Source organism: Cajanus cajan, chromosome 6, assembly GCF_000230855.2.
Source record: "Cajanus cajan strain Asha chromosome 6, NIPB_CcT2T_4, whole genome shotgun sequence".
Lineage (NCBI taxonomy): Eukaryota > Viridiplantae > Streptophyta > Magnoliopsida > Fabales > Fabaceae > Cajanus > Cajanus cajan.
In genome coordinates, this window is record NC_138522.1 from 6225202 (window position 1) to 6242339 (window position 17138).

Consider the following 17138-nt stretch of genomic DNA (forward strand, 5'->3'; position numbering starts at 1 on the left):
AAACTTATTGAATTAAGTTATAAAGGAGCTTATTTTGATATAAGTTTCTCTATGAACTTAATTGAAATAAGCTAAAAAGCTTATAAAATTGTTGCGAGGCTCTTTCATGAGCTCAAATAGTCTATTCCAAACACCTCTTTAGGTACCTTTATTTTTTTGGTGTTAGGGGGGTGCGGGGAGTTTTCTGAACACCCCTTAACACATGCACACCGATAAATATAACTGTTTCTTTCAAGAAAAGTTATTTTAGTATGCTTATTATGCTCTATTTATTTATTTATTTATTTTTCCTTCATATTTTATACTCTTGCACCAGTTTTCAGGAGATTCCTCTAGTACCCTCTTTTGATGAGGATACAGATATCCTTTACAATTAATGGTTGGCATTTAGTAACATGTTTCATTTAATTGAAACAAATCTAAAACAATTTCTTTTATTTTATAGTTCATGTCAGTGTTCAACATGACAAAATATTAGCCACTAATTGCTAACGGGTACTGGTATCCTCTTGTGTCCTCACAAAGAGGAAGGGTTTTAATTTTTTGTTGAACATTCCACATCAAGATAAGGACAAAGTAATATATAAGTATAACTTATTTGCTATAAAATTGATTGTTTTTTCTCAATATTTTTAAACCTCCCTATATTGAAGATTATCTTGCAGCTTAATATGTGGGCGGTTTTGTCAGTCAGATTTTATTTTAATGTTTATTTATAAATACATTTTGACATAGTCCTGTACCTGTTAAAGTAAATTGTATGTTTTGAAATCAAAAGGGTAGACACAAGAACTTTAACAATCAATGATTTTTCATATCTTATGTCTTTTCATTTTGAAAATATTCCTGTTCTCTCTTTTTTTTTTTTTGGTTGAATATACTGTGTTTGGGTTTGTGTTTCAATTTTAATTAGGTTATGCCCATTTTGATAATCTTAAATATTTGATGCATATGAAGCTTAAATTTGGTTATTTCAAATCACTTTTGATGCTAGTTTTTTTTAATCATTATCTGGTATTTAGATGGCTAAAGAGTTGGATGCTATTTTGGATCGTGGAGAAGCTGAACCTGCAAGCAGCTGTGTAACCGATGATGGTTCTGCAAAATTCCTTGAGAAAATAATTTGTCCTGTATATAAAACGCTAGTGGCTGTAAGTTGCTTTATTCACCCTCTTAGTATAATGTTGTTTTATCTTTCAAATCTTATTATCCATTATGGTTCTAATTTCACATTTGTTGAAATGAGTTGGCAAATTTCCATTTTGTTGTTGAAAGCATCCATGCCAGTATTCACCTTTTGTGCATTCAATCAGCTGTATGGTAAAATGCCTAATCCCAAGGAACTTCTAGCTCAGCAAGGAGCTAAATCAAAGTTTGATACTTTGATAATAGGATGTAGATGCTGTTAAAATACTAGGTTTATTAATCTTATTATTAGTTTTGTTAGAATAGCTTATTAGGGAAGCTTTTTCTATTTATTATTATTTCTTTTGTATGTCTGATGTGATGTCTTAGGCTCTTTAGCCTTTTCAGCCTATATTGTATATCTGTATACTCAATCAAATTTATAAAAAAGAATGAAGCAGTTAAGCGTGCAGTTGAACACACTGTTTGTTTTCCAAAACCATCCTAAAATTCAAGTGATTGGGTTTGGCTAGTACTTGTTCTATTATTATAGTACTTGACCTAGACTAGGACTAGGAATACAAATTGATGTTAGTGCTGTGTATTATAACACACACATAAAGTAAAATTGACTTAAGTTTGATTAAGGCAATAATGACTTGAATTTAATAAATATAATTATAATATATAATTTATGATTCTTAAAGTAATCAATCTATACACAATTATAAACTGAGTTCAAAAATGTTATTAAAGGAATTATATGTGTGAGAGAGAGAGAGGAGGCGAGAGATAGAGAAAAGAATAGATTTTCAATAGGTAAAGAATGTAATTCATTAACCCACTGAAAACAGAGTACAAGACAGGTTTTTATAGAGCCAATTGAGATTGGTCTATAATAACCTAATTATCTATAATAACTGAAAAATAACCTAATTATCTATAATAACTGAAAATATCTATAATAACCGAAAATAACAATAAAGGAGTAAAACTATACTCCAATAGCCCCCCGCAAGCTCAAGTAGGATGAGGAGACTCAACTACTTGAAGCTTGGATCGAAGTTCACAAAACCGCGAGGGTGAGAGAGCTTTGGTGAGCACATCAGCACATTGATCAATAGATGGAACATGAACAACTTGAAGACACTTGGCAGCCACTTTCTCGCGAACAAAGAAAAGGTCCAATTCCATATGTTTGGTGCGCGCATGAAGAACCGGGTTGTGAGCGAGAGCCACAGTGCTCAAGTTGTCACAGAAGATAATTGGAGTAGAATGAGTGACTTTAAGTTCAGATAGCAAAGTTTGTATCCAAGTAACTTCAGCTGTGGCGAGGGCAAGACTTCTGTATTTGGCTTCAGTACTAGAGCGGGCAACGACAGTTTGCTTTTTGGACCACTAGGACATGAGATTTGGTCCAAGGAAGATGGAGGCACCAGATGTAGATCGCCTGTCATCAGGATCAGACGCCCAGTCTGCATCACAACAGGCATGGATCGAGAGAGGAAGGAGAAGAAGCAGGTTGTAGACGAAGACCCCAGGATGTAGTGCCCTTCAGATACCTGAGAATTCTTTTGACAGCTTCCCAATGATGTGTAAGGGGATGGGACATGAACTGGCAGACTTTGTTTACAGAGAAGCTAATTTCGGGTCTTGTAATGGTAGCATATTGGAATGCACCTACAACTGAACGATAGAGAGAAGCATCCAAGAAATCTTCAGAGCCTGCTTTTGATAGTTTGCTTCCAGAAATCATGGGAGAAGAAATAGGTTGAGCCTTCCATGTCAGTACGATTCAATAGGTCACGGATGTACTTACTTTGAGTAAGAATGAGAGAACCATCAGGCTGAGACTTTACTTCAATGCCAAGAAAGAAATCAAGATCACCGAGATCTTTGAGGGAGAAGATTGAATGGAGTTGAGAGATGAGCGTATGAAGGATTGTGGAATTATTGCCAGTGATTATAATGTCATCAACATACACCAGAATGTAGATGACATTATTGCCCTGAGAGTATATGAACAGTGATGGATCACATTTACTGGCATAAAAGTTTAATAGTTTAATCGCAGTAGAGTTGATTTGAGTTTGTCAAACCAAGCACGAGGTGCTTGTTTGAGCCCATAGATGGCTTTGTGAAGTTTGCAGACGAGATTTTTATCAGAAGCTTCAAATCCAGGTGGTTGTTGCATGTAGACTTCTTCTTCAAGTGTTCCATTGAGGAAGGCATTGTTAACATCGAGTTGTTGAATGGGCCAACGATGAGTAAGGGCAAGGGTGAGAATGAGTCTGACAGTGACGGGTTTGATAACATGGGAGAAGGTTTCATGATAGTCAAAGCCAAATTGTTGATTAAATCCTTTGGCAACAAGGCGTGCCTTGTACTTTTGGACCGTACCATTAGGATTTTCTTTGACACGGAAGACCCACTTGCAGCCTATAGCAGTGCGATGCGGTGGAAGAGGAACAAGAGACCAGGTGTTATTGTGAAGGAGAGCATTGTATTCTGTTTGCGTGGCAGCAGACCAGGTAGGATTAGATAAGGCTTGTTTGGTGGTTTTGGGTTCAACCTGAGTTAATAAAAGGGTGGGTTGTAGGCGTGGTTTAACTATACCATCTTTTGCTCTTGTGGTCATAGGGTGCACATTGTGAGGGTGAATGATAGGAGATGAGGAAGGTTCAAGGTTGGAGGATGTTGGAATGGATAAAGTAGAGGGAGAGGTACCCGGGGCAGCAATATTAGTGTTGTAGGAATCAGAGGTTAGGCTTGGTGAGGTTGCGGGTGGATTGGGAGAGGTGGGTCTGGTCTCATGAGTGGGTGTGGGAGTGGGATTTATAGTAAGAGGAACCGAAATAGGATGTTGGGAGACACTAGCCTTGGAAGAGGAGAAAAGTTCCTTGTAGGGAAATTTAGTTTCATTAAACACTACATCTTTGGAGATGTAGAGACGTCCATCAGCAGCAAGACATTTGTAACCTTTGTGAGAGGTGGAGTAACCAAGAAAAACACATTCTTGGGATCGAAATTGAAGTTTGTGTTTGTTGTAGGGCCGAAGATGTGGAAAGCAAGAGCAACCAAAGATTCTAAGAGAGAGATAATCTGGTGGTTGATGGAAGAGTTTATGATAAGGAACAACATTTTGAATAGATGAGGAGGGGAGTCTATTGATGAGATAAACTGCAGTGAGAAAGGCATGATCCCAAAATTGCATAGGTAATTCAGCTTGAGCCAACAATGTGAGACCAAGTTCAACAATGTGCCTGTGTTTTCTTTCAACAACTCCATTTTGATGGTGAGTGTGTGGACAGATTAGACGGTGTTGAATTCCAACTTCATTCAAATAATTAGTGAAGGAACGATACTCACCACCCCAATCAGTTTGCAATGCTTTGATTGGGTGGTGATATTGATTGTTAACCATAGCGTGAAACTGTTTGAAAACGTTAAAGGTTTGAGCTTTAGATTTGAGAAGATAGATCCACGTAAAGCGTGTGTGAGCATCGACAAAAGTGACATAGTATTGATATCCACAGGTTGACGTAACCGGAGCAGGTCCCCACAAATCGCTGTATACTAAATCAAAAGGTGTATTGTAAATAGTTCTAGACAGATTGGAAGGTAATTTGTGGGATTTACCAAGACAACAAGGAGTGCAGAAATTTGATTTATTATTGTTCACAAGTTGAATGTTGAAGTTCCGGGAAACATGTTTCATTACATCAACATTAGGATGTCCTAATCTAGAGTGCCAAGTGGCAAAGGAAACAGAGCTTGTTGCTGCAGTATTGACAGAAAAGGTTCTGGCCGGTTGCACCTGCTGGACAGATTGCGTACTGGGAGTAGGAAGGAGTGCAGGAAACTTGTACAGGCCATCAGGACCAACCGAGCCTTGGAGAAGAACTTCTTTAGTGTCCTGTGATTTGACCAAGCAAATGTGGGGGTGAAATTCAAAATATACAGAATTATCCTTGGAGAATTGACTAACACTGATTAGATTTTTTGTGATGGAGGGTGTTAGATATAATTTTATCTTATAGTCTTTTATCTTATAGTTTTTATCTTATGGGCCTAGGCCCACTACTTTGTATTTAAACACATCTTTTGCTTTGCAATACAAAAAGAATATGTTCTCTTCATTCACCATCACTCTCAACATGGTATCAGAGCCATTTAGATCCACTTTAAAAATGGGCCACCTACCATTGATGCATGCCTCACAGGCATGAGGGGGTGTATTGAGAAAAACTCAAGTCCCGCCAATCCTAGATCATTAAAAAGGGCCACCCACCATTGATGCATGCCTCATAGGTGTGAGGGGGTGTATTGGGAAAAACCCAAGTCTCGCCAATCCTAGATCATTAAAAAGGGCCACCCACCATTGATGCATGTCTCATAGGTGTGAGGGGGTGTATTGGGAAAAACCCAAGTCCCGCCAATCCTAGATCATTAAAAAGGGCCACCCACTATTTATCCACGTACCAAGCCTGATAGTGTTGGACGTGAGGGGGTGTATTAGGAAAAACCCAAGTCCCACATCGACTAGAGATTAGGCAATTGAATAGTATATAAGTGGAAAGCAACCCTCACCTTACAAGCCGGTTTTGTAGGGTTGAGTTAGGCTTAATCTACTATTCTAACAATAAAGGAGTAAAACTATACTCCAATAGTTATTGATGGCCTAGCATCATGCATAGATTTGGTACGTGTATCCAGTAGAATGATACAACTATTCTAAATTATATAGGATACAATACTGTGATATATATATATATGTATAAAATATATAATTGCAATTTTACAAGTCCAAATTAAGAAAATAATTTTTGGACATTACTAAAAACAGAATAATTTTTTAAATCATTGTCATCATAAATCATTCCTTATTATCTACGAATAGAAATAATATCAATCTCATTCTTTTTTTTTAAATTCATCAAGGTACAATGCTTCTATGTTTTTATATTATAATACATGTTTCTATGTCTCATGTAACTGTATTGTATTTTTATAATTTTTTTTTTAAAGGCTTGGATACTTCATGGATACATATCAGTGAAGTATCTATGAGTATGGGAATCAGATATGAATACATGAAGCAAATTGAAGTATTGATGCTTCATAGTTGATGACTATTGAAGTAGTATTCTTTTATATGGTTACTTTCTTTTTATTTATTCCACTACTTAGCACCAACTCCCTCCTAAAAATGTGCAGGAAGCCCAACAAAACAACAATGGGAAAGCTGCACATTCAGCATGGAGGAATTATGATGACTTCAACGAATACTTTTGGTTAGCTGCCCTGATGCCATATTACGTTTTGTCTTGTAGGTGGACTTATTCTAATTTGCAATTATATGCAGGTCGCCTGCTTGTTTTGAATTAAGCTGGCCAATGAGGATGGAATCACCGTTCTTGAGAATGCCTAAAACTAAAAAGTCAAAAAGGGTTAGTTTTGATGCTTTCTTCACACACCTTTTATTTATAACTTTTTTCGGTAGTTATTTTTATTGAACTTTTTTTTCATAAATATGATGCTTATATAATTTCTTTTCTTTCTTGTATGTTCAACATGTGGTTTGCAGACTGGTAAAAGCAGTTTTGTTGAGCATAGAACGTTTTTTCATTTGTATCGAAGCTTCCATCGTCTTTGGATCTTCTTGGCATTAATGTTTCAGGTTCCTTTTTTGTCATCCATCATTATTAATCTTAAGTTTGAACTCTGATTATGGTTGATTATTTCTAACATAAAGTATGTCTAATTCACTTTCCGTTCAGGCTTTGACAATCATTGCTTTCAATCATGGACATATTAACTTGGATACTTTCAAAACCATACTTAGCATTGGGCCGTCATTTGTTATCATGAATTTTGTCAAGAGTAAGATGCCTGTGTTTTCTGCAGTTAATGCTTTTGTGAATGGCAAGTGATTCTCAAAATATATATATATTTTTTTATGATGAATAGGTTGCTTAGATGTGTTGCTTACTTTCGGGGCTTACACCACTGCAAGGGGCATGGCTGTTTCAAGACTAGTTATAAGATTTTTTTGGGGTGGCTTGACTTCCGTGTTTGTAACATATGTTTACCTGTGAGTTTCCAATTCTCCCTTTTTGTCATGTAATTAACAGTGTTGTTTTGAAGCAATGAGTGGACTGACGTGGCCTGCACCACGCTTTGATGTGATGGGGCAAAGTGGTCTCAACAAATCAATGAAGTAATACTGATATTTAAAAAATCACGATAATTATTCATAATTTCATATAGCAACAAATTACAACCAAGGTACAATTTAAATGCAAACTAAGCAATGAGAACACTTTAAAAACAGAGTGCATTTGGGATCAAGTTGTTTTTCTAGCTCCTTTTTAGTGTAAAACCAATTGTTTTTTCTTTTTAGTTTTCGTTTATGTCCTCATTTCTTCTTGAGGATTTCTCATTCTCTACATTTGAATCTTTTGTCATTAATACTCTTTGTTCTGAAAAAAAAAACTTGAAAAATTTAAAGCAATCCAAATTGACAAGGCGAGAAGCAGTATTATGTAACCATAGAAGTGCAAATCAAACCAAATGCAACTGTAGGAGCCAAGTTAGGAATTCAATGGCAGTGTCAGAGAATAGAGGGAGATTGGGGGTGGGGGATCTGTAGCTTCTGTTCAGAATATGAATGTGGGCATGAAATTAGAGGATATATGAGCTTCAGCTTGTGGACCACAGGTGATGTGTGGCAGGTGCTTTCAGATTCTATTCTTGGGGCATTTTTCTTGAATTGCCAGGCTTTTTAAAGCTCATATGGTTTTAGTTAATTGAAATGTCACTTTTGATTAATTTCCGTTGGCTACCAAACAATTTTAGTAAGGGTAAAGAATTAAGTTGGCTGAAAATGCATGGTGTAACTGCATTAACCATATTTCCCTGATGTGTCTGCCTAATCAAATTTACTCTCGGGCAATCTGGTGCAATGAGTCTGTTTGGTGGCTATATCAGCTGCTTTTGACAACACTGTTAATTTGGAGCAGAACTCAACTGTATTAGTTTTTACCATAATTATACTTGATTGCAGGAAGGTTTTGCAAGAGAGAAATAGTCATAACTCTGACAATTCATTATATTTCCGGATATACCTTCTTGTGCTTGGTGTTTATGCTGCTCTACGTCTATTCCTTGCACTGTTGCTCAAATTTCCAGCTTGCCATTCACTTTCGGAAATGTCAGATCAGTCATTCTTTCAGTTTTTCAAGTGGATTTATCAAGTAAGTTATGTTTACTATTTAATTGTGACCCAGTTATTTTCAAGTTAGTTCTGTGTTATGACTTGGTCTTTATGTTTTTTCAATTATATAATTCAGGAGAGGTACTATGTTGGACGTGGTCTTTATGAGAGGATGGGCGATTACTGCAGGTCGGTTTTCATGCTGAAAATGAAATCTTGTTGTGATAAACAGTTACTAATAGGATGAGACAGCTATTTATTTTCTAGTTGCTGGTTTTCTAACTTCAATCCATTTAGCCTAAAAAAATTATGATTAAAAAAACTGTGAACTAGTGCTCTTGAAGCTTGGTAATTGTGAATTGTTTTGATTGTCACCAACAGCAGTGCTGTAGACTTATATATGCTGTTACTAATTCGCTGCTTTGAGATATAGATATTTCAATCGTTAGTTTCACAATTCTGTTTTTGACTTCTGCAGGTATGTGGCCTTTTGGTTGGTGGTACTCGCCTGCAAATTCACTTTCGCGTACTTTCTCCAGGCAAGTCATTGTGTTTATACTTTTTTTATACACATAGAGGATGTATGTAGGTGAGGCTATCGACACTCCAATATGCTTATTTCCACGTTTAATTTTTTTACTTTTATTCTACTTTTCAAACTTACACTTGTGTTTTCCTGCTAAATAGAAGTTGATATAATTTAAATATACTTCCTTCATACATATGTAAAAATAAAGTGAATTAAAATAAACATGAACATATATTTTTTTTAATTACACAGTAAAGAATATTTATAATTGTCATTTACCAAAAAAAGAAGAATATTTATAATTGTGATAAAATTTTATAAATGAATTTTTTAATAACATTTCTAGTAAATAAATATTTATTAAACATGAGAAATAAAACTAACAAGTCATTGGGACTGAGATTTTTTAAACAATAGAATAAATTTATTTGACTTAATGTAGATGGAAAAAACGTGGTTGGGACAGGTGATCTATTAATGGGGTTAGTCACCTTGTACAAATAACATGGTTACCAAAAAAAAGAGAGAAATAATATTTTTATTTATAAAAGCATCGATGTAATTTTGGAAATAAAGCCAAAACATAACGAACAGAAAAAAAAAAAAGTTGAAGAGGGAAGGTAATTCATCTTTTTTTTATTTTTTTATTTTTACTTCACATGATTATGTCTTTTATTTATATAAAAAGTCTAATAAATAAATAGTAAAATATAACTGACAAAAAAGTTTGACTTATTCGAAACATAAGTTAGTGAAGGATATTTTGAGTAATTGAAGTTATAAAAACGTAAGAAGTGTTAATAGGAAAATACGAGTGTTAATAATCCTATTATGTGCGAGTGTCATTTGAGTGTAAGCATACACGTTGAACAATTGAAATGTTAAAACAGTGTTAAATTTACATTTGTTTACGGGGAAAATGAAATTTTTAATCTGCTTTGCACTAGTTTATTTTATTGTCAAAGTTACACTTAATATTTTTTTAAATGAAAATAATTTTTTCTTAATTTTTGGTAATATTTTAACTAAAGACAATATTTTCTACTTTTGTTTTATTTTTTTCCATCTTTTTTTTTGTATTCCATATAATGTATGAAGGAAGAAAACATGAATTATTATTTTTATTTCTATTTAAGAAAAATGTAAATGTAAATTCAAAATATAGAATAAAAATAAAAATAAAAAAAATGAATAGGCATATTAGTGTGTGATAGCCTCACCAATATAGGGAGACAGGGAGTAAACTTAAATAATTTTGACTTTCGTTTCGAGTGAAAGGGCTATTTTATTTGATACAGAGGATCCAATCTCATGTATGTATTGTATGTAAATAAAAGTGATCGGTATATAGTATTCCGTATATTGGATAGTATGGGTGTATGTAAAGAAAAATATCACTAGTATAGATAGTATGTATATACGTATGTTTCATAAAAAAAATGCGTATATGCATGTAAAAAAATAAAAAATGTCATTAGTACAGAAGATAGAATGTGGAAGAATTTTACATTCACAATTTACTAATTGTAGTTTATTTCTAATTTCTAACATTGCAGATTAGACCTCTTGTCAAACCTACCAATATCATTATTGATCTTCCGTCTTTGGAATACTCATGGCATGATTTGATCTCAAAGAGTGAGTATACACCATTATTATTGTTTTTTGTTCATTGGTTCAATTTTAGTGGCCTTGGTGTTTTCTGTATCATTTTTTCATGTTATTTCTTTTGAATGCATTTTTAGTCTAATAGTGTATATATATATATATATATATATATATATATATATATTTTTTTATTTGATTTTTCTTTTAGATCATAGATTAATTCATTAAAAATGGAGTAAAATGTTGATGGAAATGGAATCTTTTAGGAATATAGATAAGTAGAAAAGAAACAAAGAAAGAAGTAAAGTATATTTAGATAATAAAAACTATTATGTAAATTTATTTTAATAATGAGAAAACAAATAAAAATATTGAAGAACAAAATATTGAAAGTTGAATTTTTAAAATTTCAAGAATTAATTAATTAATAAATTTTAGTTTAATGGTGATTATATATTGTTTCATGAATAATATCAATTAAGAAATTTAAATTTAAATCATAAATATTAAAATATTTAGGTCATTATATATTGTTTAGTAATATTTTTAAAGAAATAAAAAATTGTGCAGTTGTATTAGCATATATTTTAAATACATTATACATGCCAAAAAACTCAATAAATATTTTTGTGCAGTTATATTTACATATATTATATTTTCTCAAAATAATTTTAATTGGCAATTTTGGTTAGTGGAAAAAATAAAAAAGATGTAAGAGAAAATCTTCACTTAAGCTCCTTCACAAAAGATAAGCTACTTAATTTTTTTAAGAGTTTTTATACAAACTAGTATTTTAGTCTATACATTTTACAAGTTAAATGTTTATTATATATAATTAAATTTTACAATAAATTATACATATAAATAGGTGTTATATTTGAATATATACATATATATATATATATATATATACATTTTAAATTTGTATAAATAGATGATTTTAAACATGTAAATTGTATTTTTGATTTAAGATAAATAATTTATATTATAATACAAGATTATTTTTAATTACTGATAATGTATTTTAGAAATATTTAGTTTTAATTCAAAAATAAATATGAGAAATAAGAAATTGAATTAGATAAGAGATTAATAGAATTCCTAAATAGCTCCTAAAAGTGCTTTGGCTAAAGATAACTGTCTGCATTTAATATATAAAAGATTGATGTATTTGGCCCGTCTTTATTAAGGTCAGTGACTCAGTGTTGTAAACAGATCACAGGAAATTGTGAAATGCCAAAAATATGCTATATCTTCTAATGGATATTGTTGCGGGCAAATAGCGCAAGTCACCTAGTGGTTGAATTATGACTTATAGACATCAAATAAAGAAAATAAACTAGGAGAGAGTAAAACAGGACAAGAATTATTTAAAAAACAGGAAAATTTTGGAAATAAAAAAAGCATTATAGAAACAAGAAGAGAAAAAGAGTAAAAAGACGAAGAAAAATAAACCATAAAGTTTGGAAAGAATCAGAGAAAAATCAGAGGAGAGATAAAAAATAAAATAAAAAAGAGGATACAGACAAGAGGAGAGATAAAAAAAGAGAGAGGATACTTCCCTTGTCTGAAGTTGCCAGAAAATCCAGAGTTGGGGGGGGGGGGGGGTGAACGGAGGAGTGGCGGCTCCCTTCTTGTGTGATCAGTCACTCCTTGGGCTTTACACGGATAAGTTATATATGTATCTATCTATATATAATATTGACGTATATAAATACAAATATATTTTTATTATTAAAAATTGTTTGTAAATATATAATAAAAACATTTCATGAGTTTTTTTAAATAGTTAATCTAAACATATTTTTAGTTTTTTCATTTTTTTTAAAAACAAAAATATGTTTTCAAAACAAACATGTTTTATAAATCTTATAAATTTGAAAACGAAAACTATTTTTGCAAAATGAAAATAAAAAATGTTTTCTTAAACCAAACAAGCCCTTGGCTTTTTTATTCTTTTGTGATCATCCTTCTGAAAATAATTTGAAGCTGTTGTCTCGTTCTTAATTATTCTTTTGGAAAGGTGTCCTTGATGTTAATTTTATCTCGATGTTTTCGTTGTATAGTGTTAATATCAGTATTATACAGTTGAGAACTTATGTTTGTCACTGATTTATGCATGCAAATTTTGCAGATAATAACAATGTCTTGACTGTTGTTAGCTTGTGGGCTCCTGTTGTAGCTGTGAGTATTCTTCGATTTAGCTTCATTCTCGTCAATCTCAGAAAACTTTTACTTGTTCATCATGCTAATTGATTGTGGTATTTGTTCATGGATGTTATTTTATTTTATTTTGTCTTTTTGCATAATGGTGCCTCGAGAGCAGTCACAAATAAAACCTAGAAAGTGGTTCACACAATTTGTATTCAGTTGAAAGTAAATATTAGTTGAGATATCAAAAGAGAGTGGAAAAATATTTGGGAAGTTGGTCAAGAAAATACGGTGTGTATTATAAATATTATCTCACTTTCACTTCATATTTTCATATAAATTCCTTGTTATATTGATTCTTATTGGTTTGAGTCTCCTATTATCTCTTAACATCATACTGGAAATAGGATTATTTTGGGAGGTAATAGTTTCTTTTTCCAAGTAGCCTATTACTTGGTATAGTTAAATTCAGCGTGTCTTAGGAAGTAGTAGTATCTTAAAGCCTGTTTGTTTACTCTTTTCAAGAACTGTTTTCGGTTTTCAAAAATTGAATGACTTTTTTTATTAGTCAATTTTTAAAAACTGTTTTTTAAAACTATTCTCTATTTTTTTTTTTTTAAACTGAAGTGGCTTCTACATGTTTTGGATTTTTGTTTCCTCTGCCTTGAGTCCCCAGTTACTATATTACAATAAAAAAATGGTAGAAAACATCTTCCATCTCAAGATCGGCCACCTCCTTGCCATCATCTCCTGGACCCACCACAACAATGGTAGGCACTGGACCCTTCCTCGGACCAGTCGTTTGTTCTGCTACAAATGCATTTGCCGGACACTGTTTGCCACACAAATTCTCTATTTTTTGTTTTTAAAACTAAGAAAAACTGAAACTGTTTTTACATGTATTGCTTTTTAATTTTCACTCCCCCAAAGTCCCCAGCTACATATATGAGAACAAAAAATGGTAGAAAACATCATAATTGTTTGGACACTTCGCCTAGTAAAATACTGTGGAAATAGATATTATTTTCATACATAGAAAAGGTTATAAGGATGAGATATATAGAACATGTTTGGATACAAGTTAGAAATGTTTCCGAGGGTTTCTCTATTGAAAATATAGAGTATTTTTTAATAGAGAAGCTCTCAAAAGTGCTTTTAAGCTTGTTTTCAAACAGACTTATAATCTAAATAAATGAGCTTGGACTTATTGGCCCAATATCTACAGTACACTAACACACCTTATTTTCAACTCCCCTAGCACTCCTTAAGGTGGAGGATATATTATCTTTTTTTGATGCATAGAAGTTTAGGTGAGTTGGGTTCCGGGGGTTCACCAGGGCTAGGGCAGACCTCAAGGTTCTATGAGTTCTTATACAGGTACTTACGGATTATCCACCAACAAGATCCTCACATCAACAAGAATCAAATCCACTTCCTTACCAACCGAACCAACCTTTGTTGGCTTAAGGTGGAGGATATAAATCACATGCACAAATCCTGTTACAAATTAAATCAATGGTGAATACCCATTGATCATTGGAATTTACAAAGTTTGTCATAATATCAGTTGAGTAGATCTTCTCTATAACGAAATGGGAATCTATCTCTATGTATTTGTTTCTCTCATGGAGTACTGGATTTAAAGAGATATGCAAGGGGAGTTAGTTAGGATAGCTAGAAGATTAGTTAGTTGGAGTGAGTTAGTGATTTAAATAAGTAGGAGTTATAACTGCAGTTATAACATTGTCCTCAGCTACACTTTATACAATAGACTCTTGGTGTGTTTCGCTCAGCAAGAAATTTCATGGCTTCCCTATACTCAAATGTTGGCTACTCAACCATTTCTTGGCTTCCCTAAGTTATAACCTGTTTGGGCTATGGCAGCTATGTTCTATGAGAAATGAAATTACAAAGTGAGCAAATTGACACAAAGGAGGAAGTGGAAGAGACAATTGTGTTTCACGTGGCTGAAATCATTAAGTTTGGGGTTATATGGAGATGATTGCACCTAAACCACTATGTTGCTGCTGGACGTGAGCTCACATCTGACAACCAATGGGTTGTCATTGGCAAAGCCATGTCCCCCCATGGATAGGGATGGGTCTTCTATAATGAAAGAACTAAGGATATTTGGCACGTTAGCCAAACAGCCAGTCACTAGCCCACTTGTGATAGCTAGTGGATCATTGTTAGAGTTGTTAAGGGCAACAAGGTTGCTAAGGGTGGGCACAACAGATATGCATCACTCTAACACTAATTTCTTTGGGACAAAGAGAAAGGGAGGGGCTGAATTTACTTTCTGCAAAGTGGGTATGAGTCTGACTATGTACATAATGGTCAAAAGTTTAAGTAGTGAAATTGGATTTGCTGTCATCTCCTAGCTGAAGATGGGCAGTGGACATAGACAATGTAGACACTGACTGTTTTTTGCTCCCTGGACGCAACCAGGAGGACAAGGTTGAATTTCAAGGGAGTGGTATTGTTAGGATTTAGGATGTTAGTCAGGGGCAGTTATTGTATTAAGTTAGTGTGCATTTGAGAGGTATATAAATAGGAGGAGGATGTAAAGGAAAAGTTATCTTATCTCGTATCATTTAAGAATTGAGCTTTGCTCTTTGTTAAAGGAGTAATATATTGCTGTTCCTTTGTAATTAAGAAATACAATATTCCTTTTCTTTCTTCTATTTTGTAATCCAGGTTCCATACATATTTTTTCTTTATTTTCCTTGTTTTATTAGTCGTTTCATCAACAGCTGTGGTTGTTTAGTTTAGAAGTATCTATTATCTCATTTGATAGCATTTACTTTACTTTCACATTTACTTTCACTATCCTGTATGTTTTATTAGTCTAATGTGATAGTATGTTTCTCTCAGACTAGTTTTACCATTTGGCCTTGGTTCTTGAAAGCTTTTCAAAACAAAAAAAAAAAAAATACTTAGAGATATGTGTTAAAAGAGTCTATTATTGTCAAACAGTGTGCAGTGTAATTACTCATTATGGCAGATAGATTCACGTGGGATGTATGTATATCCTGTAATCAGAAACTGATATATGTGAAGCTGAAAAGAAATGGGTCTGGCTAATATGACCAGGGGAAGTTTTTTCCCCATATGATGAACAGGACATCAAATGTGAATCGGCATTTTTATGTTCATGGTTATGATTGTACATCTATTTGTGGTAGACAATTGACAATTTTAAATAACAGTACACTTTAGTTACATGCTGCTAACAGCTATGATTTTCCTGTAATTATTTACTTTCTTGCTTTCACTTGTATTTGGTGATGTCTTTTGCTAATGCATTCAAATTTTACAGATTTATCTCATGGATATTCTCATTTGGTACACTGTCATGTCGGCCATTGTTGGTGGTGTGATTGGTGCACGAGCCCGGCTAGGCGAGGTATTTGGGTTCCAAAGAGGCACTGTTTTGGGGATTTAAAATTGTTGTTTCCTTTTCTTCTTTCAATTATTTTAAATGTTAAATGTTTAATAAAAAATGTTTATTTTGCTAATTAAGTGCTATTCATAATTGCATTGTTTAACAATGGGAAAAAATGCTGACAGAGTAAGCCAAAAGGGAGAGGGTAACAAAAGACTGAAAGGAACGAATAAAATAATAATCTGGCCCCTTATATAACACTTGAGATCAGATAAAAAAGATATGAAAGTCTGTGTTTTCTGATTAATTCTGCAGTAAGAGTTACACACACACATACACACACACATATATCTCTCGAGTTAACTCGTACGAGTCTAGGATAGCAAAACTGGTTAACTCGCGAATAGAATCGGTTTTTGATAGACTCGGGTGGACTCGGGTAGACTCGCTCAGAATCGCGAGTCTGAGGGCGAGTCCGCGAGTCTACTTTTTTGCCCCCTAAATGCCCAAAACGACGTCGTTTCAAATAGGGTTCCTAAGCTCCTCTATTTTCTTTGATCTCTCTCCCTCCGCCGCGTACGAAAATAAAACTTTGCCTACTCTGCGTTCTTCGATCTCTCTCCCTCTGCCGCATACGAAAACAACACCATCCAAATTCATTTGCAGCTTCCGGTGGCGTCCCTGCAGTTTCTGACGAGCTGTTCGTCACGTTTTCCTGCTCGACACCAGTCACCCTCCGCATACAAAAACAACATTCAAGCTCCCACCACGACACCGTCCGACTTCGTTCTATCCACCCGGCTGTCCTTGTAGCTTCTGACGAGCTGTTCGTCGTTTTCCTGCTCGTCCAACACGGGTCATTCACCTCTGCCACATTTTTTGATTTATAGGTGCTGTTTTAATTGCCTAAACCAGCACACTCTGCTGGGTTTTTTTGTTTAATCTTGAAGCCCTGTTTGTTTAATTTCAGGTCTATTGTGTTCATGTTTTTTAATATCTTTTAATATTAGGTAGACTACGAGTTTGTGTAGACTCTCGAGTTTGACAACCTTATATATATATATATATATATATATATATATATATATATATATATATATATATATATTGGAAGGGGTCAAATG

The 17138-nt window shown here is 33.6% G+C and overlaps 1 protein-coding gene across 1 annotated transcript in view; it reads left to right on the forward strand.

Annotated features, from left to right (window-relative positions):
• GSL8 (glucan synthase-like 8) overlaps window positions 1–17138 on the forward strand; it is a 60644-nt gene that overhangs the window by 21833 nt on the left and 21673 nt on the right. The window contains exons 10-21 of the mRNA XM_020380177.3: window positions 1023–1151; window positions 6343–6419; window positions 6491–6575; window positions 6713–6805; window positions 6906–7008; window positions 7096–7219; window positions 8192–8381; window positions 8478–8530; window positions 8820–8880; window positions 10427–10508; window positions 12613–12662; window positions 15949–16035. Of these exons, the coding sequence (XP_020235766.1) occupies window positions 1023–1151; window positions 6343–6419; window positions 6491–6575; window positions 6713–6805; window positions 6906–7008; window positions 7096–7219; window positions 8192–8381; window positions 8478–8530; window positions 8820–8880; window positions 10427–10508; window positions 12613–12662; window positions 15949–16035 (1134 nt within the window). The remainder of the gene's footprint in view (window positions 1–1022; window positions 1152–6342; window positions 6420–6490; window positions 6576–6712; window positions 6806–6905; window positions 7009–7095; window positions 7220–8191; window positions 8382–8477; window positions 8531–8819; window positions 8881–10426; window positions 10509–12612; window positions 12663–15948; window positions 16036–17138) is intronic.